At 37.8% G+C, this 22,582-nt stretch overlaps 1 protein-coding gene across 6 annotated transcripts in view; it reads right to left on the bottom strand.

Moving 5' to 3' along the window:
• The window catches only part of ESR1 (estrogen receptor 1), a 357,503-nt gene that overhangs the window by 171,162 nt on the left and 163,759 nt on the right, over positions 1-22,582 (bottom strand). For all 6 annotated transcript variants that reach the window (XM_057738591.1, XM_057738593.1, XM_057738590.1 and 3 more), the window contains one exon: positions 10,865-10,981. In XM_057738591.1, coding sequence (XP_057594574.1) covers positions 10,865-10,981 — 117 coding nt within the window. The remainder of the gene's footprint in view (positions 1-10,864; positions 10,982-22,582) is intronic.

Genomic DNA, 22,582 nt, shown 5'->3' with positions numbered 1-22,582 from the left:
TTTATGGAGGGCTCACTACAGGCCAAATACAATACTAAAAGCTATAGATTAATTCTTACACAACCTTGTTAGGTAGATATTATTATTGTCCTCATTTGGCAAACAAAGAAACTGGGGTTAGAGAGGTTAAGTATCACTCTCATGGTCATACATCTCTAGACAGAGCCAAATTTTGAATCCAAGGGGGTCTGATTACAAAAGCTAAAGACATAACCACCATGCTACATCATATATGAAATATAAAACTTTACATTTGTGTGCCAATTTTTAATTATCAAAATATAATTCATGCCTTTGATTCTCAGAAGAGCCTGATGAAGCAGTTAATGTCTTCATACAGGTATGGTTTCTATGAGACTGGGACCCACAAAGAGAAAGAAAGAAATCTAGGATGGGCAGGACTTATCTTGGCAATATGACATATCTCTGAAAATGTCAGCCAGAAGTTGAAACCACAAAGTACAAAGGGCCAGCAGCAAACTTGAGCTTGCCTGATCCCTGGGAGCACTGACAGATGTCACTAGGGTCAGAACTGGTGGGTAAACTGAGACAGCAGGAACTTTTAGGCCAACTCTAATCCTAGGCCTCTTGAGGGAATGAGGGGGCTTGGTCACCTTTTATGTGAAAGATCTCCTTCCATTATTTGGTTGCCTAGATGTTATACTCAGTGACCGTGTTTTACCCTGTGTCTCCAAACACCTTCACGTAGTAAATGCTCAGTAAAGCTTACTTGTAAATGATTTAGGCTAAGCAGTTTGGACTCAGTCTGGCATTTGCTATGTACAATTTTCTAAATAACAATGCCAAAAATGTAATACAAAATAAAACAGTAACTAGTCTTAAGCAAACTTTTAAAGATATCAACCCCTAAGTATAATTTTGTATGATTCTCACTACTTTTTATTTGCTCAGTCAAGCTTAAACTAAACCATGTGTTGCCTCCAGGTTTAAGCAGAACATTTCTCTATAATGACTCCTCACTTTACCTTTCAATCTCTCTTAGGGCTGGCATGTATTTCCGTTATTTCCAAGAAGTCTCACCTCAAGTGAGGTGTGAAAACTACTGGATAAGTTTCCAAGCAAAAATCACCAGACTCACTTGTGTGGTATTTAATCAGGAACTTCTTAAAATTCACTATCTTTTCAGCCTCTTCCTTTCTCTGCTCCACTAGAAAGTTTCATCAGCTCCTGGGACTCAAGTCTTAGGCATGACTATTACATCTCCAATAACAGAAAAGAACTTGGTTATCTTCTCAAAGTCCTATCTCAACAAACTTTGTTCTTGAACTCTCTTTGATGGGGCTAAAAAATGTGTAGTGAGATTATAGTCATCTGCTCATATTACTATGAACATCAAACTCATTTTGGTGACACTCTTCACTCCAAAGAGATTCACTTTCTATGCTAATCAATGAGGGGAATAGCTTTGTCCATTCCAACAGGTTTTTCCAAACCTGTTGCTTTGCAAATTTAGCTTGAAATATAAATATGATAGCTAGTGAGGTTGTTCCTCATACTGGGAAACTTGTATACATACCTTTAGCTTTAGATTCTGACCCTTGCATCATAAAACATAAAATTTAAGATTTGAAAGATGCTCTAGAGACCACTCAGTCCTAAGTCCATATATTTCAGAAGTAACAACTGAGTTCAGAAAAATTAAGTGATCTGCCTAAGGGTCCTCGAAAGAGCAAGGTTCAGACTGGACCCTTAGCCAGGTCTCCTTTTACTTGACAAAGCTACCTTTTTTTGTACCAGAATAATCTAAATATTTAAAAAAGAAAACAGGGGCTTTCAACAAACATTGCCATTGTTATCTGAAAATAGTGAAAACCCTTGGCCTGAAGGAGAAAATGTCCTTTTTAAATTATATTAAGCAATAGGAAGTAATTAAATATTAAGTAATTCTTTTTAAAATAACAATCACGCACTCCATATAAATGTAATTTGGTACTTCTGCTGCGCAACTAAGCCAAATGCATTGATCAATGTTTATGTTGAAGAAGAGTAGTATTTTGTGCCCATGATAATTTTTCCTAAGTCATAATTTTGGTCTGTGTGATATTAGTATCTCACTTATGCATGTTTCTACATTTCATGATGATCTAAATCACTCTAGGTCCGTGAGATAGTACAGTACAATGAAAAGAGCCCTGAACCAGGTGTCAGGAGTCTTGGCTTCTGGTCTGAGCAGTTAACTAGCTGTGTGACTTGGACAAAAACAATGAGCTGAAAAACAAACAAACAAACAAACAAAGAGGTGGACTAGGTGATCTTTAAGTTCATTCAGCTCTAAATACCATTTATTATCCTAATCACAATCATTGAAACAAAATGTAAACACATGAAAATTTATGAGGTCTTTGGCTTACAGAATTTAAAAACAGCAATTTATTCATACAATTACCACCCTCAAAGTTCTGCATTTTGTAAGTTCTATTGACAGAAAAGGTCCTTACATCATCTCCAGAACGATTTGCTTTTGCAAAAGCAAATTATAGGAACAAGAAAGACCTATTTCTCGAAGTTTTTATAAAAACCTGTCAGCATTCTTTTAACATTCAAGGTGAGACATGGTCATTCTTGAAAAGGTAAATGAAGATCCCTCTTCCTGTCCTTTAAAAACCAAAATGACCTCTAAATAAACAATCAAAATTACTTCAGTATAAAACAATGAAATCAATATTCTAACTATAACATATAAGAATAAAAGTATGATTGTCAATGTTTCTCGGTTCATTTTATATATGCAGTGAGATTCTACTGAAATATTAAAATAGCCTTACATTTAATTGTTTTTTAATCTCTATTCCTAACCAATTGTAACATACATGAAACCTACATCTAAATGAATTAGAGAAATATAGCATATCTGAAACAGGCCCATATTTTTCAGAGTACTGACTCACATCTACTCCTGGGTTTTTTCTGCCCTGTTGTGTCCACTCATCATGTATATAAGAGAGGCATGAAAATAAGATTCATATCTGTATTCAGCATCCCAACACTGTCAGGAATGCTAACTGGGGGGTTCCTACACTGAGTATGGAAGAAGAGTAAAGGAACCCATAGGTCCCTTCCAAGCGTAAGAGTCCATGATTCTCTCATTATTTTTTAGTTTAAAATCTGAAAAGCTCATACTTCTTGTTGTGATAGATTATGAAAATGGTTCCAATTTTTAAATCTTTGCCAGATAACTCTGCAGGCCCCTCTCAAGAAGTCTAAGGACTCAGCCATTTGACGAGCGTTGGCCCTTGGACATCTTCTGATAAGGCAAGCAAAAGCTTGGAATGGGCTTGTGATTTGGGGCTTGTTCTTTTTCGTGCCTTTGCCATTACCATGAGAACATGCCTGGACTAGCCTGCTGGAGGATGAGACATATGTGAAGCAAAACTGAGTCATCCCAGTTGCTCCAGCCAACATAGCCAGCTGACCTCCAGACATATGAGTGAGCCCAGCCAATATCAGCAGCCTCCTAGGCTATCTACCTGACATGTGATGCTTCTTGTTGTATTGCCATTGAGATGTTGAGGTGAGGTTCTGTTATGCAGTAAAAGCTAACTCCCGTACAGGTTGTAATTTCCAAGCAGATATTCTCCCTTAATTAGAAAAGCAGGACTCTTGATGCTCAATCTATTCATAGTTCAACACTTACAATGTACTTTCAGTTGTGCTCATTCATTCTATTAATTTGTGCATGCTACAACTATTTCTTGACTGTCTATTAGATGCAGGCCCTGATCTAAGTGCTTGAAATACATCAGTGAACAAAACATACAAGCATGTTTTATTTGCTTGTAAGCTCCCATCTGGAGCTTCTAGTAAGGGAGACAGATATCAAACAACAAATCTTCTAAAAATTAATTATATGGTGTGTTAGAAGATGGTGCATATAGAAGATGGTGTATATAGATGGTGTATATACAGTGTATACAGAAACTGCAGGATATGTGGGCTGTACTATTAAATACAATGGTCAGGAAATGCCTCAGTGATAAATTGATAATGGAGCAAAGAATTTGAGGGAGGCGACAGTGTTAGATGCACAAACATCTGGATGAATGGCATTCCAGGGAGAGGGAAAAGCTAGAGTAAATGGTCCAAGACATGTGTGCTAACATGTAAGAACGTCCACATGGTTAGAGTAGGGTAAGCAGGAGAAAGAGTAATAGGAAAGAGGTGAAAGAAGTAAGAACGGAGAGGAGACAGGGCCTTCTGGCCACTGTAATGACATCAGCTGATTGAATTAGCAAGCCATGCAATGTTTTGAGAAGTGATATGATTTGATTTCCATTTTTAATGTACTTCTAGGGAGAACAGACTGTAGGGAAGCAAGGAAAAAAGCAGGTAGGGCTTTAGCAATAAATTGGAAGAGAGATGATGGTGTTTCAAACCACAGTGGCAACAATAAAGGTGGTGAGAAGTGATTAGATTCCAAAATATTTGAAGATAGAGCCACCGGAATTTCCTGAATGTGACATATGGGAGAAAGAGAAGATCAAAGATAACAATTTGTTTTGGCCTGAGCAATTCAAAAGATGAAGTTATCAACTAAGATGGGAAGGATTGTAGATAAAGACAAGAAATTCAGGTTTGAAAAAACTGAGTTTCAGATGTTTATTAGACACTCAAGTGAGGAAGACACCTGAGAAGTTGTATTGAAGTCATGGACTTGGGAGAAACTTTGGGCTAAAGGTATAGACTGGGCAGTCATCAGCATATAAATGGTATTTAAAGTCATGGGATGAGATGATATAAAAAATGAGTGAGAACAGACAGAGAACAGAAGAGATCCCTAGACTAAATCCTGGGCCACTCCAATATTAAGACATCAGGAAAGAAGACAAGAAACACACAAAGAAGACCTAGAAAGAGTGACCAGTGGGGTAGGAGGGAAATAAAAGTGTGTTGTCCTAAAAGGTAAGTAAGTAAGCACATTAAGCAGGAGAGAATTATCTACTGTGTCAAATGCTATCGACTGCTGGATTTAGCAACATGTAGGTCACTGGTAGCCCTGACAGAAGCAATCGTTGGTCAGTAAGGCACCAGTCTTTGAGCTGAGCTGATCCCATCATATTCTGCCAAGTTTTCAAGAAAGTTGTTCAATCTACGTTAAGAGATCTGAAGGATGGAAGCACTGGGCTGCCTGCCATCCTGCTTCACTTCACTCAACCGAATTTGTTCATCTTTAAGGTCCTATATGTGATTCTGTATATTTCTTTGTTTGCAAATGAAAAATGGTAATGAGGAAGTTTTGCATAAATTAAATACCTACAATAGAAATTAGAAAAAATATTCTTAAGATCATAAATATATAAGTTGTTTCTTAAAACAACCAGGATCTCTTTGGTCAAGAGAAACTAGCTTTCCTTTTCTTTTTTTTTTTTTTTTCCTTGTGGTTATCTGTAATTTAATTTCTTTTTTATATTGAAAGTGTACAATTTGATATTTTTTTCTTATTAGTAATGTATGTATGGCAATCCCAATCTCCCAATTCATCCCACCCCAAACCCCTCTGCTTTCCCCACTTGGTGCCCATATATTTGTTAAGAGAAACTAGCTTTTCTTTAACACTTTTCTTAAATCAAATCCTAAACATGAATTCCCAACCCTGCCTTCTGAAAAAGCTTGGATTCACATGCAGCTACAATTCTCACAAGAATTGTTGGATTATTCCAAGAAAGAAATTCACGTTTACATTTTTAATTCATTGACTTGGTTCTCCCGTCATCAATATTAATAAACAGTTGATCACTTTTGGTAAAAAATAGCCAATATAGGATCAAAAAAACCTAACTTTTTGGATTGGAAGCTCATCTCATCAATCAAACAAATTATATAACTCATGACTATAAATATTAAACTTAGGCAAAAGGAACTATTTTATTTTCCGGCTCTTCATTGGGCATCTCAGTTATTCTGAACCCATGGCATACATTTTCCCATCTATATTATTAGTATCTTATTTTCTCACTCTAAAATTGTAACATTAATTTGTTAAATTTATTTATTGTTTTGGAATATTTCTCAAAATTAAAATTGCTACATCGTCACCAAAATAAAGACTAGTGATGATTATTACTTTATCTCAAATTTCTTCTTAATGTGTTACAAGGAAGCACAGCTAGGATGGGCAGTGTACATGTCCTGCACATCAATTAATTTCTGGTGCCAATTTCCTCATCTGAAAAATGAAAACCTTGCCACCAACACAATTCTGAGTTTATTCTGAGGAATTTTAACAGGTTTGTATAAATCTCTGGCATCATAAAAGGATAAACAACAAATATCACTCATCATGAAGCTATATCCAGTATATGACACCAAAAAGAGAAAAAGAAAAAGCAGATGTGTCTGAGCCAGAGTTTTACTCCCCACAAAGGGATTAGACAATTATACCTAGTACTAATGATAAAATTGCCATTCTCTTCCTCCCAGAAAGAAAAGATCTGAGCTGAATATTTAAGTAAGATAGGAATTATTTCTAGGATAGAAGATATACCAGCATACCTCACCTTGTACTTTGAAGATATTGCATTTTTCACAAGTTAAAGCAAGTGTGCATAAGGCAAGTCTATTGGCATCATTTTTCCAACAGCATTTGCTCACTTTCTGTCTCTGTGTTCCTTTTTGGTAATTCTTGCAATATTTCAAACTTTATCATTAATATTATATTTGTTATGGTGATCTGTGATCAGTGATCTCTGATGTTACTTTGACGACTTGCTAAAGGCTCAGATGACTGTTAGCATTTTTTTTTACCAATAAAGTATCTCTTAACTTGGTGTGTACATTTTTTAGACAAAATGCTATTACACACTTAGTAAACTCCAGGATAGTGTAAACATAACTTTTATATGCCCTGGGAAGCCAAAAAAAAAAAATTTGCATGACTCACTTTATTGCAATATTTGCTTCATTGCAATGGTCTGGAACGAAACCTGCAACATCTCCGAGGTCTGCCTGTAATCACTAACACTTGTGTGGTACTTTATAAAGTACTTTACATGTTATGAATTGTGATCTTTACAAGAAACTTGTTAAGTAGAAATATTTAGTTTTATTTTACATCTGAGGATAAGGAAGCTCATAAAAATGACTCTAACAGGATTGCTCAGCAAGTCTGAGGAGAAGCCAGTCTTTGGACCAAGAATTCCATCTCTGAAGTTTTCCCCTTTCCACCAAACCAAGCTAGAATGCCAAGTTCTTGGGTAACAATATACACCTTGGAAGTCAGATGCTCTGAGTGACACACTGGGCTGGACTAAACCCAGTAGCTGCTGGCCAAAACTCTGAACTCCCACTGGCCACTGGTCTTTCATTCTCATCTTCATCTTCCAACTTGGTCTTAACGTGTCTTTGAGATTTTTATTTGCCTCTTAATGTGCAGATGTCCTCTTTGTACAGTGAGGACACTGATAGAAGGGACTAGGTGTTTATTCATGTTTGCACTCTCCATAACAGCTCACCCCTAAGCAGCCCTAAACAAATAACTATTTAAATGAATTGAGTTACTTCATTAATTCATTGGAAAAAAATTTCTTGAACACTCACTTTGTGACTTGCTAAGTGCTTAGATCAGTAAACAGGACAGAGTCCCCGCCATCGTGGAGTTCAAGGACAGATGTTGAACAACTAACAATAATAGTAACGAGAGTTCAAGGAGGAGTTGTTTGCTCTGAAAGGGAGAGCACAGGGAGCTAACCCAATGTGAGGCAACAAGGAAGATCTCCTTGAAGAAGAGACATTTAATCTGCCATTTAAGGCTGAAGGGGAGGGAGACAGATGAAAAGGAAAATGCAGCTGAGGCAGACAGACAAGCACTGGCACTAAGATGAGACAGTGCATCCCCTAAAGCACATCTTAAATCCTGCATCTTACTGAACCATCTTGGCTTAAGACCAAATCTAATAATGATATTGGGATTTTCAGGGTAAAGAAGGCATCATAAGAGATTCAAATAAATTTCTTCCTGTAGATAAACCATGCATTCTTTTGGATCTTTAGAATACTTCAATAAATGTATTCAGCCTTACTATAAAAGTAGGGGGTAGGTTTGTGGTTCCCTCTCTTTTATCTAAAATGAAACATTTTATTTCATACGTAGAGATTCAATATTCTAATTGGTCTCTAGCCTGGTTCAGAAACTGAACCGTGAAACCAGGAGGAAAATGTTGTAAAGATTTATTTAGTCACAGCTGCTCTTTACAAGTAATTTCAAATTTTATAGTTGGCTGTAACTGTACTTGCAGCTGTAAATTAAGTCTTTGTTGGGTGGGATTTGGGGAGTTGTTATACAAGGTGTCATGAGGTTATGTGTGGTATCCCATACTGTGGAAAAAAAATAAATTATATTGCTTTATGGCAAACACTATACATATAATTAAAATGAGATGTTCCCACAGCTTATAGTCTTACAATTTTAAAGCTTGTCATAAAACTTATATGCATGTATAAACTGCCAGAAAGACACATGTTTTCATTTTATGTAGACAGATACTAACAACTGCTGAGGAATCTCTGTGGGAAATTGTTATGGACTGAATTGTGTCTCCTCGAAAAATCACACTGAAGCCCAAACCCCAGTACCTCAGAATAGTACTGAATTTGGATATAGGGTCTTCAAGATGTAATAAAGATTAAATGAGGTCCTAAGGGTGGGGTCCTAATCCAATATGACTGGTGACCTTAAAAGAAGAGGAAAAAACACCAGGGATGCACACACAGACAGAAAAGGCCATGTGAGGGCACAGTGAGAAAGGGACCATCTTCAAGCCAGAGAGATCTAGGGTGAAACTAAACCTGCTGACACCTTGATCTTGGACTTCCAGCCTCCAGAGCTGTGAGAAATCAATTTCTGTTGCCGCAGTCATCCAGTCTGTAGCCTTTGTTATGGCAGGCTGAGCCAACTAACATAGACGCAAACTAATATAGATATGTATTTTGCAGTCATAGATGTACACATGTACAAGTATATGCTTGCCCACATAGACTGACTATGTATGGTAATTATCTAATGTCCTATTTGAAAAGAGTGGGAAGATTTTCATCAAGTCTTTGCATGTGAAATTTTTTGTTAGGTTAAAAATGAGTATGCATAATTTATATTTATGCAGCCAGACTGTATCTGGATGTTAATTAGGAAAAACAGAATTGTTTTTATGAAGTGGGGTCAATGTATGGGTACCCTCAAAGAAAAAAAAAATGTTTTGGACCTATTTACAAGTTGATTATTTCAGTTTTTAGAGAGAATTTAAGAGGCTGGGCTTAATCTACCTACAATTGCCGAAGAGTATTAAACTTGGACTCCACTCTTTCAAATTAAACATTTTACGTGTAGCTGTTATATTCCTGTCACTTATCAAGTTACCTTAAGAAGCATTCTGTGAGTTTAATTAAGCCTGACTAATTCTCCAACAGTACAAAGAAAGATGAATTCCTTAAATATTTAATCCATTTATGACTCCAAGTGTCATTTTCTGAATGTGGCTGTTAAATTCTTAGAATTAATTACCCTTTGAATTAAAGCTGCTTTTTCAGACACTCAAGACATAGTCACAGCTTACACAATGCGTAAATTCAACATCATCTGTTCATCAAGAGAATTTATTCCAAATGCTATATTCAAAATCTCAACCTAGTGGGTTTATTTCTGGCCACTAAGGTAACTTTGCCTATAAGCTCTGTAATAATCAGGCGTGATTGTTGGCTTTTCCTCTACCTCCCTCTTCGTCCAAGTATTAATAAGTTAAAGATTAACTGCCCTCTATTTGCACAATCTCTATTCTTTTTCCTGGCAACTTTGTTCTCCTTAACTAATCTCAAGCTTCCTCTCCAGAAAGCTTTTTCCCATTATGATCAGCAGGCAGTACCATCATAGGTCTGTCTCTCTCCTTTACATCATCCTAAAACATTGGATGCATCCATGCCTTTCTTTCAATTACACATTTCCTCTTGTTCTCTCCCAGTATTTTGAAGGCTATTCAAGACTAGAAGTGTTCTTCAAGACTAGATTCTGAAGAATACAAAGAGATCAATTAAGCAGTCACTTAGGGAGCACCTAATGCCCCCAGAACAAGACACGAGATTCTTGTACAAGAAAACCAGGAGATTGGATACAGGAGGACACAGAAAACCACACATACACACACCCACAGCCACAGAGACACAAGCACATGGCACAAATCCCCACCACCTTGTGATGGTTAGTGCCCAGAAATCACTGCACAGTTCCCAGCACCATACTGGATGCTGAGGTTATGGGAGCTGCTGGTTAACTCAACTGCTAAAGGAGAAAGCTGCTTTTTTTCCCCCAAGGATGTACGTAGTAGCTTTATTCACAATATTAAAAAAACAGGAAACAAACCAAAACTCGACGATAAAGGGCAGGGCTAAGCAACTCCTGGAGAAAGCTGCTTTTTGATCGAAGTTCAGATTCCCTAAGGGATGTGAAAGGATTCAAAGATTATAAATTAGCTCTTTAGCTTTCACATGTACAAGTCTCAATGTAGGGAAAGTTTCTCCCCAGAATACAAATTGTAACTGAAAGATATTTCTAGACTAATTTACTGAGCAGTCTTCCTTTCCTTTCACCACAACTTCCCACACACCTTTGATTTTAAGTACAATTATTTACATTGAAAATACAAACCACAAAATGGTGTGCTTGAATTTCTTATTTTTTAATAAAATGTGTTACAAAAATACTTTTGTCGTGAAGAAAAGTTAAGAACAGGAAAAGAATTAATTAGAAGAGAAATCACTCCACTCCCATGGTTACTGGAATGGGAATGGCCAGCAGTGGGTGGTAGACAAGACATCATGGATGGCGGGCAGGTGGGCGCCCTGGGTCCAAGGTACCTACCCCCTTTCATCATGCCCACTTCGTAGCACTTGCGTAGCCGGCAGGCCTGACAGCTCTTCCTCCTGTTTTTATCAATCGTGCACTGGTTGGTAGCCGGACACATGTAGTCATTATGTCCTATCAAAAATAAGAGGACAGAATTAGTATTATTTCAGGAAATTTAGCTGGTCAGAATCCATAGGGAAGCTGTCTGTAGGATGTTTTCACATCACTTACTTGGCCTTCCTATGTTGCTACCTCAACCCGTTATCCTTTTTCTGTCCTTCTTGAAATGTTAAAACAAAACAAAACTCTCCTAGACTTACTTTCTGTCTCCCGCAGTTGCTTTGGGAGTTTTTTGGGCAAATCCCCTTCAGCTCACACAGCCTATATTTGGGGGCACTGTGTTTTATATATATATTCACAAGGTTAAGCTTTGTCAGTAGATAAGGCTTTTTTTTTTTTTAACTGAGGCCACCCACCAAAATTGTTGTCCAAATAGAGCTGTTAGAACTTTTAGACAGAGAGTTTCAAAACGGCCTTTCTTAAAATATAATTTAAAGAATCTTTAAGTAGGTCTTCAAATGAAGCACAGAACACCTAAATTCAAGTTACAAGGTGGTGGGCTGGAGCGGTGGCCAAGTTCAGTCCTTAAGTTAGTAAGTTAGTCCATCACTCACTAGCTGGAGGACACTGAGCAAGTTGGTTAACATCCCTAGGTCACACTTCCCCCCTCTTAACCTAGAAAACACAATGGCAAAACATTATTCTAAGAATTAAATATGAGAATACAAGCCAAGGGCTTAGCACAGTGCCCTGGGGGTGGCAAACACTGAATGAATATTAGTTGCTGTCGTTGCTGTTATTTTATTCTAAATCCTCTTTCTTTTCTCTCCTGTTTATTGAATATCTCTCACTCAAATGCCCCTTTCTTATTGGCTTTTTTCTTTTCTTTTTTTGCAAGCTTTATTAAGATAAAATTAACGTATAATATTGTGAAGCTTGGGGGGACCTATGAGCTTCACGAACTTAGATGTCCAAATCTCTCCCCTGCTTTGGGAAGTTCTCATCCATTATTTATTTAAATAAGCTTTCTATCCTTTCTCCCTCTCTTTCCCTCTGGTTCTCCAATAATTTTATAGATTGTTTCGCTAATGGTGTCCTGTAATTCACATAGGTTTACTTCACCTTATTGGTCTTTATCACATTGTGCAAGTCTGTCCCACAAAAAGGGTCTCCCTTGAACCAAACACTCTCAGACTTCTATCGTATATCCTGTCCCTCCCTCTCAGCTCAATGCCTCACAGATGTCTACACTGGAGGTCTTTTCCCTCCTCTTCTCCTGCCTGGCTCGACCCACGTCAATCTGCTTTCCACCTTTGTTGCTCTACAAAAGCAGCTTCCCGGAAACTACCAATGACTTCTGTTGCTGAATTCAACAGACACTTTCAGCCCCCATCATGCTTGACCCATCAGAAGCATCTGACAGTTCCTTCCTCTTGAAATATGCTTTTCCTTGGCTTCTGTAACATAAAATGCTCCCAGTGTTCCTTCTACCTCTCAGGCTGGGGCTTCCCAAAGTTTGCAGATTCACCTCCCTCCATGCAACAATAACGCAGAGCTCCACAGGGCTTAGTGCCAGGCCCTTTTCTCTTCTTGTGACTGAATTCTCCCACCAGAAAATCTATCCCACACCTACGGCTTTTATCGCCACTAAATGCAGGTGACTCACAGACTTAAACTCCCAGCCCAACCCTCTTCTCTGAGCTCTGGGGACAGATATCCGATTGCCCACGTGAAGTTTCCACTCTCAGATTTAGAAGTCACCTCTATTTCTTTATCCATCAAAAGAAATCTGGTTGATAATGTGCAGAATATTAAACTTCACAGATTAAAAAGTATTGTTGGCATATTTTTATAAAGAAGCCCATTTCTATGAGTCTAAATTCTTACACCGCTTGGGAAAACATCCTGAATTTAGACTAAAGTGATATGTACTATTTTAAAATATATTCTCCATTCACAAAAACTGGTGAGTGTATATGCAACCTTCTAATTCAGATTCTCTGTTTAAGTCTCTATTTTCTTATTTACTAAGGGCAAGATGCACACGCAGTGAAATGTTTTAACTACAGACCGCTTTGTTCTTTATTCAACACAAGGGTCAGCCCAATTAGAATAGGGTGGAGTGGGGACTTGACAAGAAATGTTGGTCTCATAAAACTCAATCCTCTATCTTTAGATATACATTATAAAAGTCATTGTGTAAACAGGCTTCAGGTTAAATTAACATCTGCATTCTTCCACTGCATAATGGGAATCAACAAACTAGTCAACAGAGTTAAAACCTTGTAACTTTGGTAAGAGACCACATACTGCCTCCGATACCCATGCATAGTTATTACTTTCGGAATCCTCCCTATTAACAGGGGCAAACTGAGGAAATAATAGAATAGAAATAAAATTTACCTGGGCAGATGTAAATTCTAGGCAAAAGGTGTATTTTTCTGACACCTCAAAGAAACTCTTAGTGTTTGGTATTCTATGATGTTTTTGCAGTACATCCTGACTTATTTCAACTCTTAAAAAATAAGTTTATATCAGAAGAAAACAGAGGATAATAATTTGAACCAAAAATTACTTTGATTCACTTTCTTTCCCCAAAGCCAGATGTTTTGCAAGTGAGAAGATGGGAGAACTGAATTGGGTCAGAAGTCAGTTGGTTAAATCTTATGTTTGGAGTGGCCAGCCATCATAGATATGTATCTTTACAAACCTAAGTGAAATTCTTGAACCAACATGTTTAACATATAAAATATGCAGGATTGGTACAACCGAATCATCGCTTAACAAGAATGAAAATAGATGCACAACAGAATTAAGTTCGTAATGCAAACCTTTGTGACAAAGCTGGGCTTTCTCTTGCGTTAAAATTTAGAATTGACAAATTGGCAACAAGAAAACATTAACAAGTACATGTTTGATGTATATAATTAAAACAAATTCTTCTTAACCAAACACCACTAACAACTATTTGTAAGTCTTCAACTTACATCAGAAGAAAGGAAAACATTAAACTTTGTGTTCCCTAACGAGTATAATTTAGTAATGGTGTGTTCTTAAAGGAACTGATTTAACTTTCTTTAAGAAGAAACTTCTTTTTAAATGTTATTATTTGGTCTTATGAAAATAATAGAAGAGAAAATCTTACTGAAGTAGAGTTCATTTATTTTTATGCTAGTTCTGTTTTTAATTTTTTGAGACTGTTCATACTTTTCCTATAGTGGTTATGCCAATTTACATTCCCACCAACAGTATACAGGAATTCTCTTCTTTTTTTTTTTCAGATCTTTATTGGCGTATGATAGCTTTACACTGTTGTACCAGTTTCTGCTATACAAAATAATGAATCAGCTGTATTTATACATATATCCCCATATTCCCTCCCTTGTGAGCCTCCCTCCCACCCTCCCTAACCCACCCCTCTAGGTCATTACCAAGCATCAAGTTGATCTCCCTGTGTTCTGCAGCAGCTTCCCACTAGCCTTCTATTTTATACTTGGTAGTGTATATGTGTTGATGCTACTCTCTCACTTCACCCCAGTTTCCCCTCCCCACTCCCACCCATGTCCTCAAGTCCATTCTCTACATCTGCATCTTTATCCTTGCCCTGCCACTGGGTTCATTTTTTTAAAAAAAGCTCGCATCAACTATATTAATGAAACATACAGTGTCTTTACTGAAAAGACTGAAGAACTCTGTGTACCTGTGGCCAGATCAGCCCCGAAGTTCCTCTTGCACAGAATGACGTGCAGGAGGCCAAATCCAAGATGTGAGCTGCAAGTGAAGGTTTGGAGACACAGCCACTGTTTTTTTGCCCATCAAAAAATAAAAATAAAGCCTTTGGGCTAACATAGGGTGTGAATAATAGGAAGTGAGGAAGGAGATGAAGCGAGTGAACCACAAGCAGAAAACATGAAGCAGGGGAGAGGAATGACCAGGAACCGCCTGTGGGCAGGAACCACCAGGCTCTCCCAGGGCTCTGGAGACAACAGAAGGGCTCACACAGAGCTTTTCCCCAAGCCTCTCTGGGATTCTTTTCCTTGACTTTTTGTTTCCCCTTTTCTTCTTATTTCCCCTCTTTCAGCTATTTTTGCATTATTACCATCACAAAGAAAGTCTATATTTGTTCATTACAAAGATAAGCAATGGCCCATATTCAGAGATTCAAAAGAAATATAACAACAGATCAAATCAAAACAAGCAAGTGAGGACGTGGAGAAAAGGGAACCCTCGTGCACTGTTGGTGGGAATGTAAACTGGTGCAGCCGCTATGGAAAATAGTATAGCGGTTCCTCAAGAAATTTAAAGTAGGGCCACCATACAGTCCAGCAAGGCCACTTCTGGATATGCATGCAAAGGAAATGAAATCATTATCTAGGAAAGACACCTGCACTCCCATGTTCACAGCAGCATTGTTCACGACAGCCAAGGTATGGAAACAACCTAAGTGTCTGTTGACACATGACCGGATAAAGAAAATGCAGAATATATATAATGGAATATTGTTCACCCTTAAAACACAAAGAAATCCTGTCATTTTCAACAATGTGGATGAGCCTGGAGGGCACTATGTTAAATGAAATAAGGCAGACAGAGAAAGATAAATACTGCATGGTATCACTTACATGTGGAATCTGAAAAACAAAAAAGTCAAACTCATAGAAGTCAAATGGAAAAGTGATTGACAGAGGCTGGGGTGAGAGAAATGGGGAGAAACTGGTAAAAGGGAACAAACTTTAAGGTATAAGATGAATAAGGTCTGAGGATTTAATGTATAACAAGGTGATAATAGTTGATAGTGCTGTATTGTTTAATTGAAATTTGCTGAGAGTAAAACTTAAATGTTCTCACCAAAAGAAAAAAAAAAACAGAAGAAAAAGAAAAAGTAAATATATGAGGTGATGGTTGTGTTAACTAATTCAAAGGGGAGAAATTCTTTCACGGTGTATACATACTTCATATCATCACAATGTACACTTTAAATGTCACAATTTTATTTGTCACTTATACCTCAATAAAGCTGAAAAAAATAACAAAACAATCAGTAGCCCAAGAGGAACTTAATAGTGTGTATCTTTCCTCTTGTCACCCTTTTTCCTCAGTGCTTTCTGGCAGCCACCTCAGATCAAATCTCTTTACTGAGCTTCACACATCTGCCCCCAGTGCATTTAGACTTGACTGTCTCACAGACTCTTCTAGATGGATGTGTCCCAAATATAACTGACCATCTTCCTTCCTCACCCACCTGTTTCTATTCACCACAACACCATGAAGCCTGAAACATGGGTGTTGTTCTAGACTCCACCCTCTTCCTCATTCAGTGCCGCCCCCCCCCGCCCCCACCACACACACACATATACACACCTACCAAATCAATTATTTTAAGGTCCTTTTCCAAAGCAACATCAATTCTGTCCTGGGCCCACCATCATTACCATAGCCCCTACTGTTTTGCACCCAGGTTACCACAACAGCCACTGCCTCCAGCCTTCCCCAGCCAATCACGCCCCACCACGTTGCCAGAGGGAATTTTCTAAAATCACACACTATCATGTCCCTAACCCACTTTAATAGTTTGACGTTCCTTACGGCTCTAAGGATAAAATCTAAATACCTCAAGACAGCTCACCAAGCTGTTCCTGATAAGCCGTTACCTCCTTTCCTAGGCTTCTCTCTCACCATCCTCTAAGTCACATCCAAGTTCTAGCTGTATCTTTCTGTTGCAACACTCCATGCTCCTACTCACCCCCGGGGCTTTGCACATGCTCTTCTTTCTTGTGGGAACACACTTTTCCTACTCTCTGCCCAACTGACTCCTACTCATATTTCAGGTGTATCGACCAAGACAGCAATTCCTCTCAGAAATCCTTTCTGCCCCTCCAGTGATGCCTGCCTTTTGTCCTGTCCTAACACCTACCATATTGCACTTTATCTGCTATTTCAACTCCCAGGTCCCTTTGGGTTTGACAAGGAATGGACTATACCTGTCTCACTTGTCACCAGTTATCCTGTGCCCAGCACATTCTCAGGCACACAGCGGAGCTCAACAAATATTTGTTACCTGAACAAAATGGAGTCGCTAAGCTCTGTGTTGCCGCTCCCTCGCCCCGCAACACTCTCTGTGGAGCACATGCCTCCTGAGGGGGCAGACTGTCGTTCTGTAAAGGAAGATGATGACCCCCAACAAAAGTAATGGTCACTACACCCCAGGACCCCAAAACTCAGGTCCACAAAAGTAAGACTTGGCCGTAAGGGACGAAACCAGCAGAGGGAGAGGCAAGCCTGCGCTTCAACACTGGCTGGGGTCAGACATTAGCATAAAGGAGCAGCTCTTCACAGATGGGATGGGTCAAGAAATGAGAAATAAGAGCTTGGATTACCCATGAATTATCTGCACTACTATTCCTATTCTGATGCCTTGCTAATTTTCTAAGATGAGTGTATTTTATGACTGCCCCCAAATAAAAATCAACATATTCTAATTATTTCAAAGCCTGTTCTTTTTAGAAATGTTTTCCTGAATTAAAATGTTACTCTCTTCCCTCTAACATTTTGGTTATGTATGCATTTTCATATGGTTCATTTTGCTAATAGTGATTTATTTTCAGAGTGTTTTCACATTTTTGGAACTTCTACTTTATGAATTTTCTGAAGTTCAGTCTTACAAGGTGATTAACAGTTTCTTCCACTCTTCTTCCCCCCTCGCTGCCATCACCAAAAAAAAAACAACAGATTTACCTGTGAAAATAATGGGTCCCTTTTATTATTTCCCAAAGAAAATAAAAAATTCTTATAAATGAATTATTAACATCAAAGTATTGGTAGGGAAGAAGGTACATCTTGATTGAAGGGTTTCCTACATATAAAATACATGGACCCTTCAGTAACTGAAGCTAAAATACAATGTGCACTACTTATGGCTTAACAGTTAAAGATATTAAAAACTTTTTCTTCAACCATATTACATAAATGTGAGCATCAACTTGCCTCAATAGCGGTTCTGTGATAGGTGAGTAGCATAGGTTTTTTTTTCCTTCCTTTTTTATACTTTCTAACTTGTGGAATCAGAAGTTGTACCTGCACTGTGCTTTCCAACTCTTTCTATCACTGACCTATTTCAGAGTTTGAAGGAAGCACACACACAAATTTGTCATAATCAGAAAAACTTCAAATTACATGACATCAACTCTTATTTTATGATTTTTTTTGATAAATGAGCTCAGTAAAGCTATACACAGTACTCTGGGGGGGGGAAATGCATTGAAATCAAGATGATTTTGATGAGGTCAGGCAAAAAGCCAAGTGTGGTAAGGAATAAGCACTTAACATTTTTTATCAAAACATATGAGCAGTTAGCTAACTGTTCATATTTTTAAGGCATGGAAATGAAAATGAATTCTCAAATTAAAGATAAATTAACTCTCCAGTGTTTAAGCAACCACAAATCCAAAAAAAAAGAAAAAAAGGCCAACTTTAGCTAATCCTATCTGAAAACCTCATTGTAGGGTTCCAACAAAATAGTATTTCATTTTCAAAGTCCCATGCTTTTACAACTGATTAATCCATAAATTTAGCTAGCATCTATAAGGCTTGGTTACCTTTTCATTAAAGGTTCTCATTGAAATTAGAATATGAAGCTTCCAAGAGCCACACACAAATTGTTCAAGGTGCCAAATAAGATGTCAAAATCAGTATTTCTTTCTCCTTCTAAGAATCAATATGTATTTATAGAGTGTTAAATACAGCTTCAAATTATATGGAATCAAAAGATCTTATACATATTTGGCCAAAAGGAAACTTTTTTTTGATTTATCAGTGAACTATATTTTTCTCAAGGTGTTGAGGTACTGAAAACATGTCAAAACATAGTTTTGAGCCTTAGAATTGGGAAAATAAGAGTTTGCTCACGAATTCTCAAAGCATTGCAAAATAAAGCAGCAACACCCCAACCTGAGTGGGGGCTTCCAGCTACTGCCCCTCCTCAGTTTGCTTATTTCACATTGTGCATGAGATCGTCTGACCAGTCTCGCTGCTAAGAAAACTGACCCATTTGGGTACTAACCATGACATGCCAGGCACTGTGGTATACACGGATTATTTCATTTAATTCCCCAGCAACTCTATGAGGAAGGGATTATATTAATCTCCATTTGACAGATGCAAAACTATGATAAGAGTTAGAAAGCCTGCTCAAAACCACACAGCAAGCAAGTGGCAGAGATGGGTTTTGCAGCAAGGTCTCCCTTATTCCAGAGGCTGAACTCTTACTCATTCATACATGGAAAGCTCAGCTTCCCCAAAGGGCAAGACCTTCACTCAAGAACTGTATCTACTTTCCAGAGGCAATAATGGTAGGATTCTCTGCAGCTAGTTGACCACTGAGTGTTCTGCTTCTTAGGAAGCTCATGCATGAGAAAGTAAAAAGGGAGGAATTAATAGAACCAATGTTATTGTCTTCTATTTAACATATCTTCAAGAAAAATACTGTGCAAGGCCAAACCAATATTGAATTCTTTTGGCAATAACATTTGACTTAGACGACAAGGGTGAGATGAATGGTCCAAATCTCCTGGACATAGTTGCACAAAGGAGCAGAAGTTTAGCCCTCCCTTACACTCCAAGGGAAATATTCACTTCCTGAATTTTCTCCGTGTACTCCAACCCTGACTCATGAGTGATGCTGCATCTGAGCAGTGCCCCACACATTCATTGACTACAACCAAAGGAAAGAAGTGTAACAGGAGTAGAACTGAAGAACCTGTCCAAACGGTGATGTTGTTGGGGCCCTCAGGTAAAAGGAAAATGAAGACTGGCAGGGAATCTGTTGTAGAAATGAGAGTTCAAAAGAGTTCTCTAATGAAAATGGGAGCATATGATTTTCATTAAAAAATGAAGTATTCAAAGTTATTCCAAGGAAGAAATCATACCAAAATATGTGCTAATCATTTCTGAGTAGTAAAGTAGATGAGACAGAGAGAAGATGTGAAGAAGTTTGTAATAGCTTTGCCAAATTCTCAGGGCTAAAGAAGAGGAGGAAGAAGTAAAAACTTCTGGTGGTTTGTGCCAGGGTGTCTTGAAAACTGTTCTAATCATTCATCACAGGGAGGATCTGATTTAGGAGGCAAGTGGGAAAAAAGATATAGAGCAATTTTAAACACGCTGTATTTGAGATTTCAGGAGCACACCAATACGCAACTACCAAGCGAGCCATTGTAAATTAATACTGAAGCCTGGGAGACAAGTCAAAATGAAGTTGGAGATCACATGATTCAGAAATTCTGCTTCTGGGTATGTGCCCCCAAGAATTGAAAGCGGACTCAAACAGATATCTGTACACCGATGTTCACAGCAGCATTATTCACTATAGTAAATAGGTGGAAACAACCCAAATGTCCATTGATAGATAAATGGATAAACAAAATGTGGCATATACAGTAGTCCCTCGGCCATCCGCAGGGGATGTGTTCTGAGAACCCCAGTGGATGCCTGAACCACAGATAGCACTGAACCCTACATATACTATATTTTTTCATATCCATGCATACCGTGATAAAGTTTAATTTATAAATTAGGCACAGTAAGAGAATATCTGAATTGCTAGCATCTCTACTCTTGCACTTTGGTGCCATTATTAGGTATAATAAGAGTTACTTGAACACAAGCACTGCGATACCTCGATAGTCAGTCTGATATACCAGATAACTATTAAGTGACTAACAGTGGGATATCCTGGATAAAGGGATGATTCATATCATAGGGCAGGCCAAAGATGGATGGCAAAAGATTTCATCTCGTTACTCAGACCTGCATACAATTTAAAACATAAATTGTTTACTTCTGGAACTTTCCACTTAATATTTTCAGACCACAGTTGGCCACAGGTAACTTAAACTGAGGAAAGCAAAACTGCAGGTAAGGGGGGGACTACTATATATAGAATGGAATTTTATTCAACCTTAAAAAGGAGTGAAATTCTTTTTCTAACTTTTATTTTATATTGGAATATAGTTGATTAACAATGTTGTGTTAGTTTCTGCTGTACAGCAAAGTGATTCAGTTATACATATACAAATATCTATTCTTTTTCAGATTCTTTTCCCATTTAGGTTATTACACAGTATTAAGTAGAGTTCCCTGTGCTATACAGCAAGTCCTTGTTGATTATCTATTTTATGTATAGTGGTGAGTATATGTTAATCCCAGCCTCCTAATTTACCCCCCCCCACCCCGCCATCTTTCCCCTTTGGTAACCATAAGTTTGTTTTCTAAGTCTGTGAGTCTATTTCTGTTTTATAAATAACTTGATTTTTATCATTTTTTTAATTCCACATTTAAGTGATAGCATATGATATTTGTCTCTCTCTGTCTGACTTATTTCACTTAGTATGATAATCTCTAGGTCCATCCGTGTTGCTGCAAATGGTGTTATTTCACTCTTTCTTATGGCCAAGTAATATTCCGTTATATACAGGTACAATATCCTCTTCATTCATTCCTCTGTCGATGGACATTTAGGTTGTTTCCATGTCTTGGCTATTATAAATAGTGCTGCTATGAACATTGGGGTGCATGTATCTTTTTTGAAGCATGGTTTTCTCCAGGTATATGCCCAGGAGTGGGATTGTTATATCATACGGTAGCGCTCTTTTTATTTTTTTAAGAAACCTCCATACTATTATCCATAGTGGTTGTACCAATTTTCATCCCCACCACAGTGTAAGAGAGTTCCTTTTTCTTCACACCTTCTCCAACATTCACTGCAGATTTTTTGATGGTGGCCATTCTGACCAGTGTGAGGTGATACATCATTGTAGTTCTAATTCGCATTTCTGTAATAATTTCTGTAATGTTAAGCATCTTTTCATGTACTCTTTGGCTATCTGTATATCTTCTTTGGAGGGATGTCTATTTAGATCTTCTGCCCATTTTTTGACTGGTTGGTTGTTTTCTGATATTGAGTTCTATGAGCTGTTTGCATACTTTGGAGATATATCCCTTGTCGGTAGCATCATTTGCAAATATGTTCTCCCATTCTGTGGGTTGTCTTTTCATTTTGTTTATGGTTTCCTTTGCTGTACAAAAGCTTTTAAGTTTAATTAGGTCCCATTTGTTTATTTTTGTTTTTATTTTCAGTACTCTAGGAGGTAGATCCAAAGAGATATTGCTGTGATTTATGTCAGAGTGTTCTGCCTATATTTCCCTCTAAGAGTTTTATAGTATCTGGTCTTACATTTAGATCTTCAATCCATTTTGAGTTTATTTTGTGTATGGTGTTAGAGAATGTTCTCCTCATGGACCAGGTACTGTGCTAAGTGACTTCAGCCCTTTATCTCATCTAAACATCATAACTAAGGAGGTAGAGCACTGTAATTCCCATGTTATAGAAGCAGAAGCTGAAACTTCAAAAGACTGAGTAACTTACTGAAGGCCACTTGGCTGGTAGCTGGAAGAGCCATGACTGAAATCCAGGTCTGTGTCATTCACAAGTCCTGGTTCAGTAACACCACAATAGGGTTGGTGAAATGGAAAGAACTCGAGAACTACTGAACCAGAACACCTAAATATTGTTACAATTGACACTGTAATAAAAATATAATTCCCTAATGTAATCACTCTATTACATATTTGGAAGGGCCTTTCAGAAGCAGCAAGGAAATTAAATAAAATCTGTGATTT

This window comes from Hippopotamus amphibius, chromosome 6 (assembly GCF_030028045.1).
Source record: "Hippopotamus amphibius kiboko isolate mHipAmp2 chromosome 6, mHipAmp2.hap2, whole genome shotgun sequence".
Lineage (NCBI taxonomy): Eukaryota > Metazoa > Chordata > Mammalia > Artiodactyla > Hippopotamidae > Hippopotamus > Hippopotamus amphibius.
Note: the sequence above shows the minus strand (reverse complement) of the source record. Positions and strands in the feature narration are given on the sequence as shown.